Here is a 20,274-nt window from a genome sequence, read left to right as displayed (position 1 = left end):
TTCCTCATCCATGAACGGTACCCCGAACTGCGTTTCCGCTGGGGAAGGGTTGGTAATAATCTTCTTGTTTATGTTTTCATAACGCCGTAGCAGTGTGGTGGTGCACTTCGTAAAACGGCCGGCGGTAGCAGAGCAGGAGAAGAAGATCGAAAAAATAAACGATCTCACAAACAAACACCCTGCCGCTAGCCCGTTACCCATGCCTTTTTTACGATCCCTTCCAATTGATTGTGCAAATGTGTGTGTGTGTGTGTGTTGTTGTTGTTGTTGTTGTTGCAGTTCTATCGGGAACCATCAGACATAAGGTTGTTAGATGAATTTAGGTTAGATGCGGTCATCAGACCGGCAAGGGCTCGTTCACATGCAGAGCAATTGCTCACATTTGCCATTTCAATTAACTGACACACTCTGCGTCCTGTGTTTCCATTCCAGCAAAACAAAACGAACGCCCCCGAGAACGGACGATGTAGAGTCTAAATGCATCTAATGGAGAATCGAAGAAATGATCGTTACAACCCACGCCTTCGTCCGCAGTTTTGCAGGTGCATAACAATAGCTGCATCCGATACGTTAAATATAGCGCTCGCCTTGACAAATGATCATAAATTGTGCTCCACCACCATAGGAAGGATCGTTTCTCTTTTGATAAGTGTGCTTAACAGTTTATACCCTGCCCTAACGGACGTTGAAGTTAAAATTAATTCATCAACGATGTACCAATTGGCCTGGCCGTGCGCACTGTTCCTTCCCGAATGAATGTACCGCGCCCATAGATAATTGTCGTTTGTCTAATCGATCGACCAGTTCGTCTAAAGTCGATAGAGTTGCCGCAACTTTTGCTCCGCTGGTGGCAGCTCAGATGGTTGCGTTGCGTCACGGGAGGAGATAATAAATGGACGCTAAATATATCTGCAACTTACTGCTATTGCGACAACTTTGAGTATAGACCTGTGACGATAGATCAGTCCGTTATCAACTTACTGCACATAAACCCGCTCATTATCTGCATTATCTTTAGCAATACATAATGAAGTAACAAAAAATCTCCACCATCTTATTACGTTGTTCGGAATGGCTACCGATTTCCAACTCGTTAGCGACACGTGCTATAAAAAAAGGAAGATTAAACCGGTCAAGTTTATCATGCGTCGTCTTTATGTCTTGCAGTGGTTGACAATTGCTTTGTTTTGGTGTGTTGTGTTGACTTCAAAACTGGTGTGGAATTACTCGAGCATTATCTTGATTGTGACTAATGTGAGGCGATTGTTTTCAATAGCCAATTAACGTGTACACGACATATTCTGCTCGATTCACTTTACTGATTTGGCTTGCATTGTTTCAGTAGTCGGTCATTCTATAAAAGGTAGATCATTTTCGATCGTAAACATGTCTAAAAATGTTCCCGACTCAGCAAAAGCATTGGAGGTCTTCATGTCATCTTAGGTCATAGAATTCTCCACTTTCAACCGTTTTCGTTATCTCGTTGTAGTTTATGTTTATTCAATTCTTCAAAAAGATGGTCCTTTGGTATAGGCGATAGTGGCGCCGAAATTTAAACGGCAGGACCGAGGTTCAAATCCCATCCGGACCGTTCCCCCGTAGTGAAGTCTGACTATCCCATTAGTAAGCCATTTAATTTAGGAAAAAAAAATATTTTCTTTTCTTTTCCTTCTGAATTAAAAAGAATTTTCTTTTTATCACAACGGTAAGCAAAAAAACCCAAAATAAAATTTTGAATCTTACAGAGCTAAACAACCTCCTTTCAACTATTGCAATAGCCAACTTTTAGAGGAAGCATATAATTGCAATTATCTTATTCTTGATTTCCAAAATTAAACCAATCTTCCACTGTCTACCTCTCGTATGGAAAATTTTAATTTTCTCGTATCATTTACGAACGCACGACACGCTACGGATACGCATGAACCCAAGCACAGGCAATTGCTATACGTGCGGACTATTATTCATTCGCTTTCGCCAACACCTGTTCTGTCGCACACTCGGGCAAGGACAACAAACGGCCTCGCTCAAACACCGTCTCCCACTGTCTGACAATGATAAATACCCCGCGGGTAGCTCGGATGTCTTCGCCGAACCCTCGTTCGTTCGTGAATCCTGCGAAAAAAAGCACAACTACGCACACCGACCTACTACGAAACGGTGGATGAATTTTTGGCACCCAGTTTTGTGAAGGTGTCTAAATTTCACTCACTACGCACACCGTGTAAGGTGCGGATAAATAAACAGGAACGTGAACGTGAAAAGAGAAAAAAATTACCAAGCAATCGCTCATCATGTGAGTGAAAGAAATAAACCAAGCTGTGTCGGAAGGAAAAGCTCCGAGGCTCCTATATCCTTACAGGGATAGCGAAATGACAGGCATTTTTCGTTGGTAATTACATTTTCTATCCGGTGAGGATGATATGACATGTGAGCAGAAGCAAAGGTTTTGATAGGACCATCTTCTTATTTAAATTAACTAAAAGAGAACAAATGATTGACCATTATTTTACACGAAATCGGTGTGCTGTTCTCCTTTAAACGGAATTTAAAGTAAAGATTTAAAATAACAACGCCCGTCTATGTTTGCATTGCTTTAATGTCGTTCTTCATCTCACTTTTCAGATAGCAGGAAGCTCACTTCCTTCGAGGAAGGCAGGCATTCATTATTGACAAAACTTAAACTTCCGGAAACCAAAGAACAGCTCTAGCAACGAGAACATTCTTGGAGACGATGCTTGGATACCTTGGAGACGAGAAGGAATACCTTTTTTTGCTTAATGTTCATATTGGTAGGGGTGCTCTTAAACTTACTAAAGATCAATAATAAAATAACTTACATTGTGGGATACTATTACTACAGCTTCGTTAAAATTTTTAAAATTATTCATAACGAACCACCTTGATCGGATTAGTAATGTTAATTTTTTGGAGTAGGCAACTTTTATCACCTTGATTTCTACGTAATAATTTTCCTACGTCGTCTGTAACTTAAGTTCACAACTTCTGAGCTTATTAATGATCAGTTAGCAAAATACAAATCAACAAACTCATGTTTTGTTGTTATTCCTTTCTGGGGAATTGTATGAACTCAATTACTTATTGATGTAGGACGGTCTTACCGTACTGCTAATGATTTCCATTAAGATTAAGTATTAACGATTTAATTTAAGGAAAAATCTTTTGGAATCAGATTTATGAAAAGTGTACGGCCTGACCGTATTGATCATAGTCAGCTTTAAAAGCATTTAAAGTTTGCTTATGATTCACCCAGATAAGTTGATTAACCAGTGTGCCACATGTACACTATCAAACCTCACAATTACACATGTTTTCTTATCTACTGACGACATATCGAACACATCCAAATTGTTTCGGTTTGTTAACCACGAAATTTTAAAAATAGCGATAATTTTTTATTGTTAAATTAATTTTTTTCTTGTTTCTTTTTTTCTTAATAAATTTTCTAATCCATTTACAAGTCCTGCAAAGTCTCAACAATACGTTATTGAATAATTCTCTCTCTCTAGAAAAAGATTTGTTCCAATTATCTCTTACAACGATACAGGCTCAAAAAACACTTTCATATAATTAACTCTCAATAACAGAAGCTTTGGAAGAAGAATTTTGAACCCTTTTTTTGCTGCTTCTACGGTAACAGATTCAATCTGTTTTCATCGCAATTAGGTATCGCTGTGCAAATCTGTAGCCTTATCTGTCCTTCAAAGCCATTCCCCAAACCTCAAACAAGCTTGATCACCTTCGTCTAAGCTATCGGGGCAAGCTACACACTCGTAAACATTAAAGCTTTCCTCTGCAAAACCCAAATTATAAAAAAATAACGTAACTAAGCAGCTTCCATCGTCGCCATGGTCGCTACGCAACACGAAGCCTCTGCTAAGCGTTGAAGAAGTACCAATCCAATTAGCATAATGATAAACCATGATTTGGACCGACTTTACCGGGTAATTTCACGCTAGCTCCTGCACGAAAATCAACCGCTTTGGATGAGTGTATTAAAGCTTACATACACAGGTAAAACATGCAGTTTCGTTCAAAGTTACTAATAAGAGCAACACTTTAATATAATGCTCGTGATTTCTTACAGGTGTTTATGAAGTCCAGACTTCACGAACGCTATCCACGATTCCAACGCTACTTAACACCATCAATTAGCAGAACTATCGAACGAGCCACTCTTCAAGGTGCGTCAAGCATTTGCTTTAAGCTTCCCCTAGTATCTAACGCTCCTATCGCACTAAATCACATTTAAAGAGCAACAAAATTTAAACGAACAGAATAAATCGTCGCTCTTAGCTTCTATCCTCTTACGCAAAGGAATTGTTTGAAAGGTTGTCTCGTAAATAAAATGCTTTGAGAGCGGCTAACTAAGAACGCAAGAACGCGGCTTCCAACATCTCTGCCACAGCGTTATTTTATGGATCGATTTGGTTCGAAAGTTCCATTCGCATTTGGAAGAAGAAACATTTTTTTTCGTAGTACGAAACTCCTGCCATGGAATCCACCCGATTGCCCAGTGAAAGTTATTACTGACACAGCCATTACTGCTGCCCGACTGCGGAATGTTAACTTATTTTACCGTGTTTCCTTTCTTTACACCTTTACGAAGGTGAACAACCGACGCACGTGGGGAAAACAAACTAAAAAAAATCTTTCCCATTTTGTGTACCAAAATAAAGATAGAAAGCATCTACAAAAGTCGTAATGGTACTTACCTTCTCCATTAAACTTTCAGCACGTCGTGCAAACGATGCTCGGCGATCCTGTGCACTGCTCATGTTTGTCAGCTTTTCGCTCTAGGCCGGCCGCGAAGAAATGGATGATTTACACCACGAAAATTGGATAATAGTAACACTTAAAACACACACACACAAACACACAAACACCTACGCACTTTTGAACGCTCGTTGTCTTTGTATTGCGGGTCTTGGTTTTTTCTTACTTTAAATCACTATTGGCTGTAGGTGAGCAAAAAACCGATTAGGCTACACTGAGCTGGGAAGAATAGAGGTAAAACCTTCCTGCCAAACTGCTGATGGAGGTTCACTTTTTGTTGGCAAATTTGACGGGACAAAGGGAAATGGCAACGAAACCTTCCTATTCTTCATCAATCTTTCGTGTATGGTGCCCTGCAGGGTTGTCGGTGGAGCATAATTAATCAATCAACAATACATCACTTGAGTATGTTTGAAGTTTTCCGGTCGCTTTATAACGCTGTTCTTAACGCCATCGACGACTAATAGTAAATGTTGCGAGTGTTATAGCACAAAGTTGAGATAAAATACATCTTTAATGAAAATTTGTTTATTGCAGTGTATTCTGGGATATTTTAAAAACAGACAACCTTGACTACTTGGATCTTGTCTTCAATACATGAGCATTTTTGTAGAGAGTAACGCTAGTCAAGTCTTTTTAAACTACGATTGTAGTTTACAAAATTTAGCATCAAAAATAGTCCTTGCATTCGTAAAATAAGAAATAAGTTGTTCTTCATCATGAGGCAGAAACTTAGCAAAATACAATTTAATATTCGAATTTCTCTTCACGCTCCTATCACAATCAACTCACTTGTTGCACCTTGATTTTCTTTCAATAAATCCCACTGTTCACCTTAAACTTAAACCAATACTTATCAGCTCTACCGTATCTTCGATTACGCTTTAACATTAATCAAACTCTAATGCCCGGCTCAATGAAAAAAAACATCCCTGGACTCTCCAACAAACCAGTGCCTAACGTCAAGTGTCAACAATCACCAAATAATTACCACACCATCGCACACCATTGATGCGAACGTCACACGTGAACCGAATCTACTAAATTTCAATCCACCGCCGAATGCACATTTGACGAGCGCCAGAACCGGCACCTTATCAACCTACCAGCCCATTGGTTATGTTTTTGTATACGGGGTTTATGTGTGTGTGAATGTTTTTTTTTCTTTTCTAGGTTGCCGCATATAACCACCCCACCCAAACGTCATGATAAGAATATTGAGCTGGCGTGAACATTAAGACGGCAGCTCCAAAGCTATAAGAAACCCGCTCTTGATCGACAGCTGGTTTGTCGGGTAGGGAAGTCACACTGTGCTGGAACCAGTGCTCAACAACACGTTGATAAGGCGACAACAATTGACGAGGAAGCTCTAAAGTGAGCGCTACTAGACGCCGGTAAGCAACGCTGGACAGCAATGTGACAGGGACGGAGTAAGTGTGGCAAGATAAAATTAAGACCTTCAAGAATCGTTGATCACAGCCCCAAAACGGTCAACGGTTTGATGAGCATTAAATTATTGAGTTGGAAAATCGATAAACTCTAGCTATTCTTAAGTAAGATTTCGTTGCCCTAGCAAATGTCTTCTGTAATTGCTCCAAAAAAAAAACCTTTTGATCACTTCCTCGCCCTAAATGGCGCTACATCGTTACGCGTCCAGCAAAGTGATTTATGTGTCACGTCTGACGCCCACCGCCAAATCATACCCAACGCACCTTTTCGCCAGTTAGAAAGGCTCCCTATAAACGTAGGCTCTGCACTGATCGTTATCGGAAGCGAAAACAAAACATTACAAAAAAAAAAACACCGTCTACAGTGGTCCGGCTGTTGGGCTGTCGTAAAGTGGTCAGGCAATTATATTCCCATCACAGGCATGACTTCCAGCATGTCGTACAAACAAGTACCAGAACCAGAACAGCCGCACCGGAGTGTTGCGCCGTACTACGAATGCAATATAAACCGAACCAGCCGGTACCAAGACTTCGCAACTCGTACCAAAGCCGGGGCCAATTGATCCAGGAGAAGACAAAGCACATAACGCATCGCGCTAGAGAACATGGGTAACGATAAGTTTTAATTAAATCGAGCGACGGGGACACGACGTGCGTGTTGATAGTTCACCCGGCTTGAGAAGACGCTCCACGCGGGTGTTCCGGGTTGGAGGGAATTTGGGGAACACTGGACACACATACACACCTACATACGAAAATTATACAAAACGACCCGTTCGCCTTCGTTTCGCCAACGACGACGTAGCTAGGGGGAGGCCGCTGAAAGAGAGAGAGAGAGAGAGAGAGAGAGAGAGAGCTGGTTTGGATCTCTGGCAAGCTAGTTACGTTAGCCCTAACCTCACTCTTGGCTTGGCATACCCCGAGGTATGCGAAGCACTGTGCTGCTGCATCCGAAAACAAGTAAATTAACTTTAATTACTATTTATTGCTCGGGCGAGTTTGTTTATCGGGCCCGATAATTCTAGTCCCTGGAAGTAGTGCCATACGCCACGAAGGAGTATGGTGTGAACAACTAGTAAAAGCGCATAATTCAAGTTCTCGTTTGCGAGGAATCCAGAAGGTCCGACAAGAGTGCAAGCGGAACTAGCTAGACTAGGCATGTGTCACACAAAGATCGTCGGGCAGTCAGCTCTTAAGACGGTTTCTCTGCTGTTGTCGTTCGATGCAACATGTCTCGCCTAAGACACATTCCGACCGATCGATAAGCTGGTCAATTGCTGCTCCAGGCACGTACACCGGAATATGGAAACGCGCTATCCAAGCATTATCACCCGCCGAACGTAGCCAGCGGGCACTCAGCAGCAGCAACAACAACAACAACAACACCAAACGACAATATCAACATGGGGACTACCTCACATCGCTTCCAACATGACCTCTCCTCTCCAACTCCACACCTAGTTCCTTCTAATGTAAACAAACAGAAGCACTACAAATGCATGAGGCCAAACGGTTCCGCGGTTTCGATTTCAAAACGGTTCCCCCGGGCGTGTTCATTTGACTTTATGATTTTCCATCAATTTGTTAAGTTGAACAATCGAAGTCAGCAACTAGATGAAGCAGCCAAAGAAGTTCTCGGTAGATCTTTCCCGACACAACACAAAAAAAAAACAGCCGTACAATGTCAATGAATGATAATCTTTGTTGCGACAAGTGTTTGTGTTCGGATCTGGATCCCTTGTATCCGAAAACAAGCGGTTTTATTCGATGTTTGTCTATTCGAAATACAGGCGCTCTATGTATCTCTCTCTCTCTCTCACTCTTTCTCGCCTTCTTGCTAGATAGACTGTACAATTACATATACTGCGGTAAGTGTTTCAAAAACAACATCAAGGCCATAAGCAAGCTAGACCCCGCTATACGCGCTTAGCAAAGAACGAAAACGCACTAGGCGATATTTATACACAAGCTGCGCAATTTTGGAGTCACCTTCTGTGGACATATTGCAGTATCTTTTTAACTGGCCCAGAAGCGAGATTATCAGCGATGTGTTTTCTTGGATGGCATTGAGCTATTCAAGAGTCTAATTGGGCTTAACTCTCATTTAATTCCAAATTACTTCATGCATCTTCGACTCGTATCTTCAACTAGCTAAACCAAAACAAATAGCATTGAATAACTAACTCATCGCATTCCACACTACTAACCATCCTGCTGATACTGAGAGTCAGCGAGACGTGCCTAGAATATTATCAACTCTTTTTGTTCCCTCCGTACCACTGCACCAATCTGCATCAACACGTGCTGATCATCAATTCTCGCACTAGTCGTAGTCACGCTGGTCGCTGGACTGGGACCACCGGGGCATTGGGGTGTATCAGCAATACTCCACTACCATATTGACCCGTTCATCCGTTATCGATAAATTCGTTTGACCATTTAACTTAATTTGTTATTGGTTGATCGCGTTTCCAAGGTTCCGAGAAGCAGCCATAGAGTGTGGTTTGCTGATCATTCTGATCATTCAGCAAATAGTGACAAACTGTCAAGAACCTTATACCAAGGGAGGTGTGAACATATACCCACACCCACACACTAGGGAATCGTGTTTCGCATGTTCCCTTCCAGCTTCCCCACACTTCCTCCACCTATTCATCTGGCAATTGTTTCGAACTCTCGTTTAAATGCTCATCAATCGGATGAGTGAGCAGATGAGACGAGTAAATTCACGAAAGGGGTGTGCGTGATTGGTGGAGGAGGGGGGGGGGGGGGACAAACCCGAAGTGACAGAGATTTAAAAACAATCACAATTACCCTATGGGTTTGGTAATACTCCCCTCATTCACTTCTTCACCTTCCCATCCACGGTACGGTTGTCTAGACTCTTGCTAGGGGCCGGTTTGGAGGAGATGCGTTTACAACTGGTGCATTTTAAAATTAACCATTCAATTTCATTCTTTGTTTTGCTCTCCTTCACCACCTTCCCTAGTTGCAGCACCCACAACGACCGTGATGCTGAATTATCCTGAGGACAAGATGCATAGGTGCAAAGGTGAAGTTCAAAGTCAACAAAACCCGATCGATCGTGTGACCATGTATCGGTGACTGGCGTTCGGTAATGCACGAATCTGGTTCGTATTCGATGATCAACGATTTTATGCAACAATTTTCCACTGCTCAACAGAAAACCCTACTAGACCTTCTCGGCGACACAGTTGTAATAATTTGCTCAGCGCTAGCTTTATATCTTCTTTAGCGTCAAGTTTGCATCTCACTAGTATACACTCTCACTAACGAAATTCAAAACTCCAAAAACTCAAAAGCTCTCACACACACACACAGGCTCCGGTTTACAGTGCAGCAATGCGTCCTTTAAGGTTTTTACCACGTCTGCGAGACTGAACGTTTGAACGCTCCGAATCCGAGAGAATCCGTCCGATCAGATTACACAAATCAAACTGACCGCCCTCGAATCGACGCAACGGCACAAAACACCCTACACAGCAGGAGAGGTGTGTGTTGCACGTTTGTCCGCAGTGTGTCGCTGCTACGTTCGCACCCTCCCGTCTCGCTTCCGTCCCCACCTCCCGCACCCTTTTTTCCACCGCATCATCCCAAACATCGGGTCGGTGTTTCGTGGTCTGGTAGTCCGAGGGTTTGTTTTCCTTTTTCCGCACCCTGGTACGTGTCACGAATCCGGCGATCTTGATTCGAGCGGCTTGCTCAAACACTTACAGACATGCCGGTCGTGGGGAGACACACCAACACCACCGCACACGATCGTCTTCGATAGATCAGTCCCGAAGATGGGCTGGCAGGTTGGGCTGGGTGGCTGTGGGTGGGTGTGTTTGTAAGGGAAAATAATTACCTTCTTACTTCATTTCCACACCCAGAAGACGTCACTTTACACTGCTCGGAGCGATGCATCTCTGCCACCGAACCGTCTGCAGATGTCGAGAATGGATTTTGGGGATTGTTTTTTTTTAGTTCGTTTTTGTTTCTAAACCTAATTGCCGGTATCAAGCGTTTCGAGTTTGATCGTGTGGGTGTGTCACCCTAAAAAAAGAGAAAGAGAGGAAAAACAGAGCCGTTAACAGCTGTTTTGGTATCTGTCTCTTATTTTGAATTAGTTTTTAATACATTGTATTCGTGCTAATAAAAGTTGTTGCTGTTTGGCTGTTACATTTTTTATATATTTATGATTAATACATAACAGATTGTACATAATTTTAATATTTCAAACGTGCCGCACTGTAAGTACAACAAATTTAAAAAAAAACTACTTTTACTTTCTCGCTTCCGAATACATTCTCCCCTAAAGAAGGGCAGAACTCAACCCATGGGAAAAGGGCTGAGATCGTAAACTAAAACCTTTGCATACTGTCAAAGTATAAATACATCGACCCGGTGGCCTATTCTTGCACGGAGAGTTTAAACCGTTCCCATTCAGATGGTCTTCGACGTGTGGCGTGTCTTCGATACGGTTTGAATCTTACAAAACGCATAACGGATGCAGCTGAGATTTCATAAGAAACAAAAAAAAACTATACAAAGTTGTCCCCACGGTTCAGATTAAGATCGTGTGTGACATTTTTAGAATTCATTTCTTCTTTTTTTGAGTGTGTGTATTTTTACTATGTCTCACTCTTGAGAATATTTATGATAATTTCTAGCGACGTAGATTAAGCGGTTTGAGACTTTTTGAAATTTCTTAGTTAACTTCAAATTCATTTTCTTATTGTACCATTTCAATCAGCAGTATCTTCCTATGATACGTTGCAACCAGTCGAATAACGGTCTACCAACTCTTCCATCCCAACTAGACGTGGCAATCCAGCAGTGTGAGGCATTTTCCCTTGGAAAGTCTTATTGAAGCTTCCCAGACTCTAAGCAGCGTGTTGGGGTTACTCTCCTCACGTCTTCGTTGGTTGTTTGCCTACTGGTTCTGAGGCTCAACAGTTCACTCCAACAGTGATTGAGAGAAAGAGAGAGAGAGAGCAATACATCAAGCGAACAGATTGTGCCCGGGACCAAAGCGCCAGCGTCTTTGAGTCCCCGGGAAATATGAAAATCTTCCCAACTGAAGAAACCAAAATCGAAACGTGTGTTTTGTTTGCGTGCGCGCCCGGCGGCCAACCTAGCAGAGATGAAAACAGAAACACTTTGTGCGAGTGTGTGGTTTTATTTTCGGGTGAACAGCCCGAATGATCGGTCGGACGCGGTAACCAACCAGGGAACAGGGGAAAGGCAGATGAGGTGAGATGCATCGGTGATGCAGGCATGGTAAGCCAACATAAAAACAAACTTCACAACGCACGACAACCGAGCGAGAATCGCTGAGGGACCGTGTCTTTTCGTAAGGGTAAGTCGCCCATTACGGACCGCAGAGGCAGTATAAAGCTAGATAATTGGAAGAATTTATATTGGCAAGCTACCAACAGCAACAGGTTTGCAAGAATTGCAATCAGTAGGAAAATGTTTTTTTTTTTTCGTGATTTTGCTTGCCAGAAGCGAAGGTGTTTATTAGAGGACACTTTACCCGGCATATTACTTCTTCCAGGAAACTCAGCTCTTTTTGTGCTTTTCATGTCGATGCTGCTATTTATGTCTCTTTTCAATTACCAAATTATCTGCAGCAGGTAATTTGCACATGTATCAGTCATCTATGCTATTAAGCAGCATACAGTGCTATATATTGCTGCTAAACAGTTCTTAAGTAGCATCTGAGCTTAAATACGCTTTTTTGGCGAAAACGCCTGATATGTATTGTGTAAAACTTGTTCTAATATAGTTTTTTTTTAACGAACTTAAAAATGTTCGATGCGTGTATTGCTATGAATAGCATAGACACAATTTTCTTTTAAAAAACACAAACAACCACTCTAGATCTAATTCTATGTTTCACACTCTTTTAGGAAAGTAGTCATGCTTTAGCAATTAACATCTCCCAAATCGCTCTGCTTGACAACATGACCGATGGCGCAACGATGTGAGTACGCACGTGAACGTTTACAGCCGATGCTAATCAACCTGCGAGCTGCATCAAGGCCACCAACTCATCTATAAATGGTACCAATTATGGCACAGTTAGCACATCCATTCAATTTGAAGGTTTGATACACATCCACTGCTTCACCCCTTCGCTTCATGGGACGATTAGGACTCCCATATCACAAGTGGAGTGCGTCTTCTTTGCATCTTTTATCTTGGGCTGGGGTTCGTCGAAAAGACAAGCACCCGTCACGAGCTCTAATCAGCTGCGAAGTAGATCACTTGACTCTCGTTCTCGCGCTATTTCTCGGTTGTAACCAGCTCAGACGCATTTCGCACACATCAAGAAACTAGCTTTCATTAGTAGGAAGTCGGGCACCTTCCTGCCACCGCGTCCGACTTCACTAGATCTTTTGTCCGTCCCATCATCTCCCTGCGAGGAGCGACTGTCTAATGGCTCGGCTTATTATCGTTCAATTTGCACCATTTAGTTGACGAGCGTGTTTGGTGATGGTGGCCGTACTCTGGCCCATAAGTAGTACCCACTTGCAATATGGAGCAGCTGCGTTTATCGCCTCCACCACCAGTAAGTGCATTGTGCCTGTCGCGGGCGAAAAAAAAAAGCAAACGAACGGGATCGGTTATGACAATTGTGAAAAATCACGACCAACCGCTCATTTCTGGCAATTTCCATTACAACAAGATGATAAGTGTTACGTGTGGCACGTCAGCGAAGCATCGGAAGTACGCTTCCCATGTTAAGGAGATTTGGCCATATTCCGTTGCCGACATCTTACCGGACATACCGCGGACACGCTCGTGCTACCTGTTGCGTACCGTCGAGAAGGGCACGAGAATAGAAAATGGATTGTATAATTTATCATGTGCCTGCCTGATTCAGATGCAGATGACATGATCGTCTCCAGTAGTGGTGTCGGCGTGTTATTGCTCTCGCTACATGGTACATGGTAAGTGCGTTGCGAAATCATATCGGTAATTGAATGCGCCATCATGATCCTACGTCTGTTGTTGTTTTTGGTTGTTGCTGTTCCGGTGTAAACATCCCGAAGTTCTGAGGTGTCAAACTCGTCAAGCGATTTTTGTTCAAACTAAAACATCGTTTACTTTACAACTTTTTACTTAGTGATAGAACCATCCCGAAAAGCAACACGTTAGACGCGTGGTTTACAGTTATAGTAAGTTTCTCGTCTTCTTGGCTTAACGACATCTACTACGTCACGTCGGCCAATAGTCAATATAAGAAGCATTTTGTTTTGACTTTTTTTCATTTCATGTCAACTTCATGTCAACTTTGAAACTCTGTATTCACATGAAAAATTCATGTCAACTTTGAAACTCTGTAAACTGAAAAGTATTAGAAATTCAAAACGATTAATTCAAATTCATTCAAAGAAGATGAATTAATCTAATTTTCATCAGAAGATTGCATCTATTTTGGATGCTCATTTTGGATATTTTGGATTGATGTTGAGCCCAAATCGACGCTATATACACGGGCTTTTAATTTGCGCTTGACCGCGTCTCTCGATTGTTACTTCTTGAGAAACTGTCACAATTAGGGATCGACGGCATAATTGTTTCCTGTTTGCAGTCATTTCTCAGCGATCATTCGTATCGCGTAAATGTAAATGTCGGAGTCGGTTTTCCCCAGGGCAATGTCTTAAGCGCGTGATGTTTTTTTTTTTTGCTATGCCGATGGTTTGAAAATGTTTTTCCCATCCTTATCGGATGCGGATTATCTTCAAAATGTTCTTTACCGTTTATCATTCTGGTTTGTTCGTAACTACCTCATTCTTTGTTCTGTGAAGTGTCAGGGCATTTCGTTAACTCGATCCAGCACTCTTTCCCTCTATCCTTAGTCCTAGTCACCCATGCTTTGGCGGTCAAAGACTTAGCCGTATGACTCGATAGTGGTGTTACATTGACGTTATACATACATCAACTTTATGGTTGCTAGAGCCTGTAAATCACTGGGTATCCTAAACCGTACGGTCCTTGCAGGAGTATTGTTCAGTAATCTGATCACCAAGGGCTCGGATTAGGACCGAATCGACCGTGAGCTGAGATCTTTTATGCTTTATTGTTCATTATCATATTGGTCATTCTGAAGCTGAAATTTGCCTAAATAATATAACACACCTAAATAATATAACAAAAACCTATAAGACTAAAAGAAATACCTGGACACAAGAAACCAAAGATTGTACGTTAAAATAAAGAAGTAATTAGTAAAAAAGAACATAATCGTTAAAGGTACTGTCTTAAACTAATTTTATGTTAGAAGAATGGAAATTTGCTTTGAATCCTAGAGCGTTATATCAGTCCATCTTTTGCATAACTGGTTCGCCAGTACAAATTGTTCTATTTGTAAAATCTAATCTTAGTAGTGGCCTGCCTTTCAACGATCTATTAGAAGGATCTGATGCTACCAGTTATAATATTGTGAAGAATGTCCAACCTTACATGTTCAGTTAAAACCTGATGGAGGAATATGCACACTTTACCAGATTTGCTGTTATCAAATTCCATGGAAGATCCGCCTCCGCCCTACCCAGTTACGCGTCTATGTGTTAGTTGATGGGTCTTGACCCTCTCGAGGACCATCGATCATGATCCCAAACCCTCTTTGTCTCGCTTTCCTAATGTTCGATTGTATAAATGCTCCGTCTCTGCTTGGCTCCATCTCGTTCTGTGTCCCTAACCGCTGCCTTTTTATGCATTCCCGTCTAATTATCCCTAGACACCGTACCCTTGCCGTACACAGAATTCCTTTTTGATTATTTGATTACGTATTATATAGCAATAGTATTCAAAATGTGCTGGGTACTAGTGGATGTAAAGAAAAAAAAAACAATTAAGAAAAACATGTTTATTCGTTAATTGAATTAAATTTTGTTTAAAAATACTCAAACAAAAAACGAGTCAATCAGAATCCAGGATTCGGGAAAATAGGTAAAAAAATACCAGTTTCGGTGATCAGGTAGCCGGTTGTCTGAAAGAGGGTTAATAAAATATAACATAACATAGCCTGAGGTTATCAATTTATACTTTCATGATGACTTGCATGTTGCTTGCTTTTCATTTCAATGTCGTTCAGTTTGATTACACCATTCATTTGTGTACGATCGCTTCTAGTGTTCAAACATGAAACGAACCTTCCAGTACTATCCACCAACGATTTGCTACGACAAACCAGCCGCCGCTATCGTATCGCAGGATGACTATGAAGATCGAAGACTGCGTTCACTGGCCGGCACACAAGTGCTAGAGCTAATTGTACCGAAAAAATCGGCCCGTACCTGGACCATGCGTGCCGGTGATTTGTGTCGCGTGTCACTCCCGGAAGGATCGCAAGTGGGCGATCTTAACCTCTGGAATCTGGAGAACCCACGGAAGGAACGATTCTTCTCGGGTAAAACGAGACAAATTCATTCAACGCATCTGAAAACGTACGATCGTCTTTGGAGTTGCTTCCCGTACCTTCGGCCAATGGCAACGTTCGTGAAGGATTCGCTCGAAGACTATGGGATCGATCGCGATGGTGGATCGCTGCATGACGTAGCCGGTACGCGATGCGACGATTACATCTACAAACTCATAACCGGTGAGGATCGATACGGAAGTTGCCACAGCTATCTGACGGAGGCGGTGAAGGAACATGGACTGACGGAGGAGGACGTTCATGATACGTGGAACATATTTATGTGTACCGGGTTTACGCGAGTAAGTTGTTGGTTTTAAATCACGTCCTAGTGCTTGCTAATTGTTCCTCGGTTTGATTTGCAGGACACACAACAATACTTTTGTAAACCGAGTCCCGCTCGCAAAGGTGATTACATTGAGTTTTTGGCTGAAATGAATCTCCTGGTAGCTCTGAGTGCCTGTCCGCAGGGTGATGTTTCGATTCAGGTAGGCCAGAAAGTGCCGGATGAGAAATGTTTCCCCATGAAGGTGGAAGTTTTCCGTGCTGAGTAGGGATGTTGAATGAAGTTTTAACATAAATTGACTCTTGCAATAAATGTTTCAAACTGTTGAAATTGAAACTTATTTGAGATGATTGGTTTTGTTTACAATAAAAAAGCCATAATTCAAATAATTGAATTATTTAAATTAAGTTTTAATTTAACAAAATTATCTCCATTATCTTGAAAGAAAAATAAACAAAAGTATACTATATTTCAATTAACGGTAAGTTCGAAATTGTATACGTTTCACGTACGCAGCCATTTCTCCCCCTCGAAGTGGTGAACTATATGTTGTAGTCGAAACAACCTCGCAAAAGATTACACAATGGCAGCTTAACAAAATATTCCAATTATATTTATGCTTGCATCGTATTTATAATATGTTTTCATTATTCCTGGAATGCGTCTTACTTGCCAAATAACACAAATATACGCAATCCACTTGCCGGATCAAATCGGCCAATTTAGAGCTATTTCTACTGAAACAAATTCAAAAAGATTCAAAATTTCGATTTTGTTTGACATTCTGGTTTAACAATTGTCATTTATTTTGTCCAACAACACACCCTTGGTGTTGCGACCCGATTGAGCTGTTGTCATTTTTAAGATATTTTCCCGATCCTTTTTTTAATTCGGTGTCCAAAAAGAAGTGAAAGTACGGTTCGTTCGTTCGACTTTTCCTTGCCATTCCATTCGCGCTACAATCCGTACCATTTGCAGGAACCGTTTATCGGTGGAATTGAGTAGGTGATCGCGGAACAGGACCCCGTCGAGAGACCTGAGTGTTTCCGCACCGTTTGCAAGCTACGGTCCGGAACCAACCACCGAAAACACACGACATATCCGTGAGAACCGCCGGGCTCGTCCTGACCTGTGCGGAAAATATCAACGACCAAATCACCGATCGAACAACAAGCGCAACACCGACTACTACCGTCCTGAACGTACGATGGCTTCCCGCGGTGGACCGATGGTCTTGGGAACAGATGGAACCGATTTTGAGCACAGACAACGTGTGGCCGCACACTACCAAATCAGGTGCTAATGATGCTTCCTCTATGGGTGGATTACGGTCTAGTTCGGTTCATAACAACATCTGCGCGTGGCTGGAAATTTGTGTGGAAACCAGCAACATCCGTCCTGGGAATAGTGTCCCGTTGGTGTGGGGTCATCAAAAGTGCTCGTACTCGGTCGATGCCGAAATTCAAAAATATTTTTTCCCCTTTGGTTGTGTGATAGAATTTTGCTTCATTGTTAAAAATAGCCGTACAATCAGGAGCGCAAGCGGGTTTTGATGAAGGGAAGAAGCACGGCAGCACAGCACAACGACAGTTGGGTGCGAGTTCAATTTTGCGTGCATGTGTGTCAATTCTGCAGGCGTGTATGTGCATCCTTTGAACCTCTGTTATGATAATAGGATACATTAGCCTTCAAATGCTTTTCCTGCAAATCTTGAATCAAACGGGGACATAAACAAACCCCACAAAAACATACTGTCCGCCCCATTATGGCCCACTCGGATCGGTTTGCTATGTGCAACGTGTACGTGTGTGACAGAGATGAAAGACGTTTGTTTTGATGCGGCAAACGTCAGTTGGCGCGTGAACCACAACGGGGGTGAATTTATTTTGACCCGGCCTCGAACATTCAGGCGTGATTCAAATATTTGAATGATTTTAAGGTCGTCTTACTGTGTTACGGCTACCCACTGAAGACTTGTGTGGCAGATTGAAAATGTTTAAGCTTAATATTTAATACGGGTACAAACTAATCGGTTTTTTTCTCGTTTTAGCGCCCTCAACAAATCACGATTAAAGTACTGCATTTTCTTCCACTATCTATTGTTCTTCGTGATGCTGGTCAAACTGTCCGCCGACATCCTCGATCGGCTCGACATTTTCATACTGGAGATCGAGGAACTGCAGATACCGCCACCACTGTGGTGGGAATACTTCTGGTGCCTGTCCGTCTTTCTGTCCTTCATTGGTTTGGCCGCAGCACGTGGTAATCGGGTGAACGATATGAAAAAGTATATGGTTGGTATAAGCACAATCGCCTTTGTGCCGCTGCTCTACTGTATCTTCTACTATCTGAACGATGTGCTCGAGTATCTTAGTCTGGAGGAAGGTACTGATTTAGAAGATACGGATATTTTCGTCTGGCAGGTAATTGTTAGTACCCCGATTGGCAACGGCATACATGCGGCTGTCGAACAAATATCAACTTATTTTCCTTTCCTGTTTTTTTTTTTCTTTTTATGCTTTCTCTCTACAATTTTTCATCTCATTATCTTTGCTGTATTATGCTTTTTTAATCACGTGTCCTAACGTTTCTGTTACCGAAACCCCCTTTTTGCACATTATGTTTGTCCTTCGTAACATGTATTTATGTACACGATTTTGTTCAATGCTATGGCACACCATTCACTCACACATCACGGTTGACTATTTGTGTGTTTTTTTCTCTTTTTCTTTCTGCTTTGAAAATTTCATCTTTCGTAGGGCTATCCGTACGGATTGCTGTGGTACGGGTTCGTGCTAATGGCGTTCCAGGTGCACTTTTTCTCGCTATTCTTTGCCTGGAACCTGATCAAAGCCTGGAGAGCACGTGGCGCACTCAAGAAGGGCCAGTAAAGGAAGTGTACCGATCCACCACTCAGCATCTAAAACCAAAATCCGTCATCCAGTGTGCGATCAAATCGACGAAACTAAGTTCTTGTAAACTCTCTCTAACACCCGCACACACCACTTTTGCACCACCACCAATCTGAATGAGAGCTTCGAACTACGAACCTCCGAAAACATGAAACACCAGGCGCCCGCTTTGCTCAATTTAATGCTAAACTAGGCGGGAAAGCAGGCAGAAAAGGAACACCGCCCGACAAAGACAATATATTTAGTGCGCCAACATGTAGCACCCGCTCCAGTTCGCTCTTGATGTAAAACGTAGAGATTTGTGTTTTGTTTTAGTTTTTGTTGTTCTCCCATTGTCTCTGTAGGCATGTTGTTTAGAAACAAAATGGCACGATGAAGAATTTTCCTATGCATGGCATGACATAAAAGGTTTAACAGGAACAGTAGCGGAATGATTGAAACCAACTAGTTAAAAAAAAACTAAACCCCACAACCTAAGACCTACCTGAACGGTTTTGTTTTGTTCCTTTTTGCACTAGCTGGCTAAGTAGGGATATTACATGAATTAGTTTTCAATTTAGCTTTCCAAACAGGAGAGACTCTACTTTGCGAAAAATTAAGTCGCAAGGTTGTGTCCGCCTTTTTGTACTCTGTTGTAGATACATCTTCTCAACTTCTCTAGCGTTATCCAGCACCCCGTTGCGATTGAGCGCAAATGTACTGTAATTTAACATTTCTAACAGTCATTAACAACAACCATACGACATACGATACGATTTGTAATTGTTGTGTAGTATTGTGTAACGTGTATTTAGTCACAAATGAGTGTAACAGTGCAGTAACGAAAACCACGAACGCCACTCGTACATAAATTCGACAACTATAATATTTCTCCTTAGCGAAGGAAGAAGGCTGCATGGTGAGAATGGGGGTAAACAAGCGCCGTGGACGATCATTGGGAACAGCACGGAGAAGGAATTGTGGGACTGAAAGGAAGCAATTCTCTGTTGTGTTGAACATCATCGATTGCATTAGGTTTTGCCAACAACTGCCTCTTATCCCAGACACAAATGTTACTGGTTTGAACTGATGGATTTAGCAATGAGTAGTTGCAGTTTTATTTTTTTTAGCCGGCTTTTATTTTTCGACTCTCTTCTTATTAAACTGAAACTAGGGAACGATTACGACTTTACCGCAGGAGAGAGAGAATGATTTAGTTCTTTCAATTATTTTTTTGTTTCTTTCTGTTCTTTTGTATTGTTCAATGGGTTATGATATTCAAATGGAACGAATGGACAAAAAGGAAATCGATAAAACAAAAACGATAAAGGGAAAATACAAATCACGAAGCAAGGGACTGTTGAAGATGACATATTTTTTTTAGTAGAGGAAACCCATGTAAAACGTTATCGAAAAAAA

General features: G+C 41.9%; 4 protein-coding genes across 5 annotated transcripts in view; 2 read left to right on the top strand and 2 right to left on the bottom strand.

Annotated features, from left to right (window-relative positions):
* LOC126558366 (uncharacterized protein ZK1073.1) overlaps window positions 1-4,827 on the bottom strand; it is a 33,522-nt gene extending 28,695 nt beyond the window's left edge. Inside the window, exon 1 of the mRNA XM_050214368.1 lies at window positions 4,737-4,827. Within this exon, the coding sequence (XP_050070325.1) occupies window positions 4,737-4,799 (63 nt within the window). The 5' untranslated portion in view covers window positions 4,800-4,827. The remainder of the gene's footprint in view (window positions 1-4,736) is intronic.
* The window catches only part of LOC126557325 (another transcription unit protein), an 81,713-nt gene that overhangs the window by 44,808 nt on the left and 16,631 nt on the right, over window positions 1-20,274 (bottom strand). The window lies entirely within an intron of this gene.
* Window positions 15,348-16,232, top strand: LOC126558849 (uncharacterized). The gene is made up of 2 exons (XM_050214928.1): window positions 15,348-15,980; window positions 16,044-16,232. The coding sequence occupies exons 1-2, from the start codon at window positions 15,402-15,404 to the stop codon at window positions 16,230-16,232; spliced, it is 768 nt and encodes a 255-aa protein (XP_050070885.1). The 5' UTR covers window positions 15,348-15,401.
* LOC126559118 (protein jagunal) lies at window positions 17,166-18,866 on the top strand. Of its 2 annotated transcripts, none has more exons than XM_050215229.1 (3): window positions 17,166-17,260; window positions 18,015-18,387; window positions 18,724-18,866. In XM_050215229.1, exons 1-3 carry the CDS (start codon window positions 17,172-17,174, stop codon window positions 18,853-18,855), a joined length of 594 nt encoding a protein of 197 aa, XP_050071186.1. In that variant the 5' UTR covers window positions 17,166-17,171; the 3' UTR covers window positions 18,856-18,866. The 2 variants fall into 2 exon arrangements, with proteins under 2 accessions (XP_050071186.1, XP_050071185.1); XM_050215228.1 differs by having other exon boundaries at window positions 18,015-18,393.

The sequence above is a fragment of the Anopheles maculipalpis genome, chromosome 2RL, assembly GCF_943734695.1.
Source record: "Anopheles maculipalpis chromosome 2RL, idAnoMacuDA_375_x, whole genome shotgun sequence".
NCBI classification, from domain to species: domain Eukaryota; kingdom Metazoa; phylum Arthropoda; class Insecta; order Diptera; family Culicidae; genus Anopheles; species Anopheles maculipalpis.
Note: the sequence above shows the minus strand (reverse complement) of the source record. Positions and strands in the feature narration are given on the sequence as shown.

Bases quoted from the DNA above. Each gene is read 5' to 3' on its own strand.
- LOC126558849 (XM_050214928.1), top strand. From the start codon at position 15,402: ATGAAACGAACCTTCCAGTACTATCCACCAACGATTTGCTACGACAAA. The intron at 15,981-16,043 runs GTAAGTTGTTGG...TTTGATTTGCAG, and splicing joins TGTGTACCGGGTTTACGCGA to GACACACAACAATACTTTTG.
- LOC126559118 (XM_050215228.1), top strand. From the start codon at position 17,172: ATGGCTTCCCGCGGTGGACCGATGGTCTTGGGAACAGATGGAACCGAT. The intron at 17,261-18,014 runs GTGCTAATGATG...TTCTCGTTTTAG, and splicing joins GCCGCACACTACCAAATCAG to CGCCCTCAACAAATCACGAT. The intron at 18,394-18,723 runs GTTAGTACCCCG...CATCTTTCGTAG, and splicing joins TTTTCGTCTGGCAGGTAATT to GGCTATCCGTACGGATTGCT.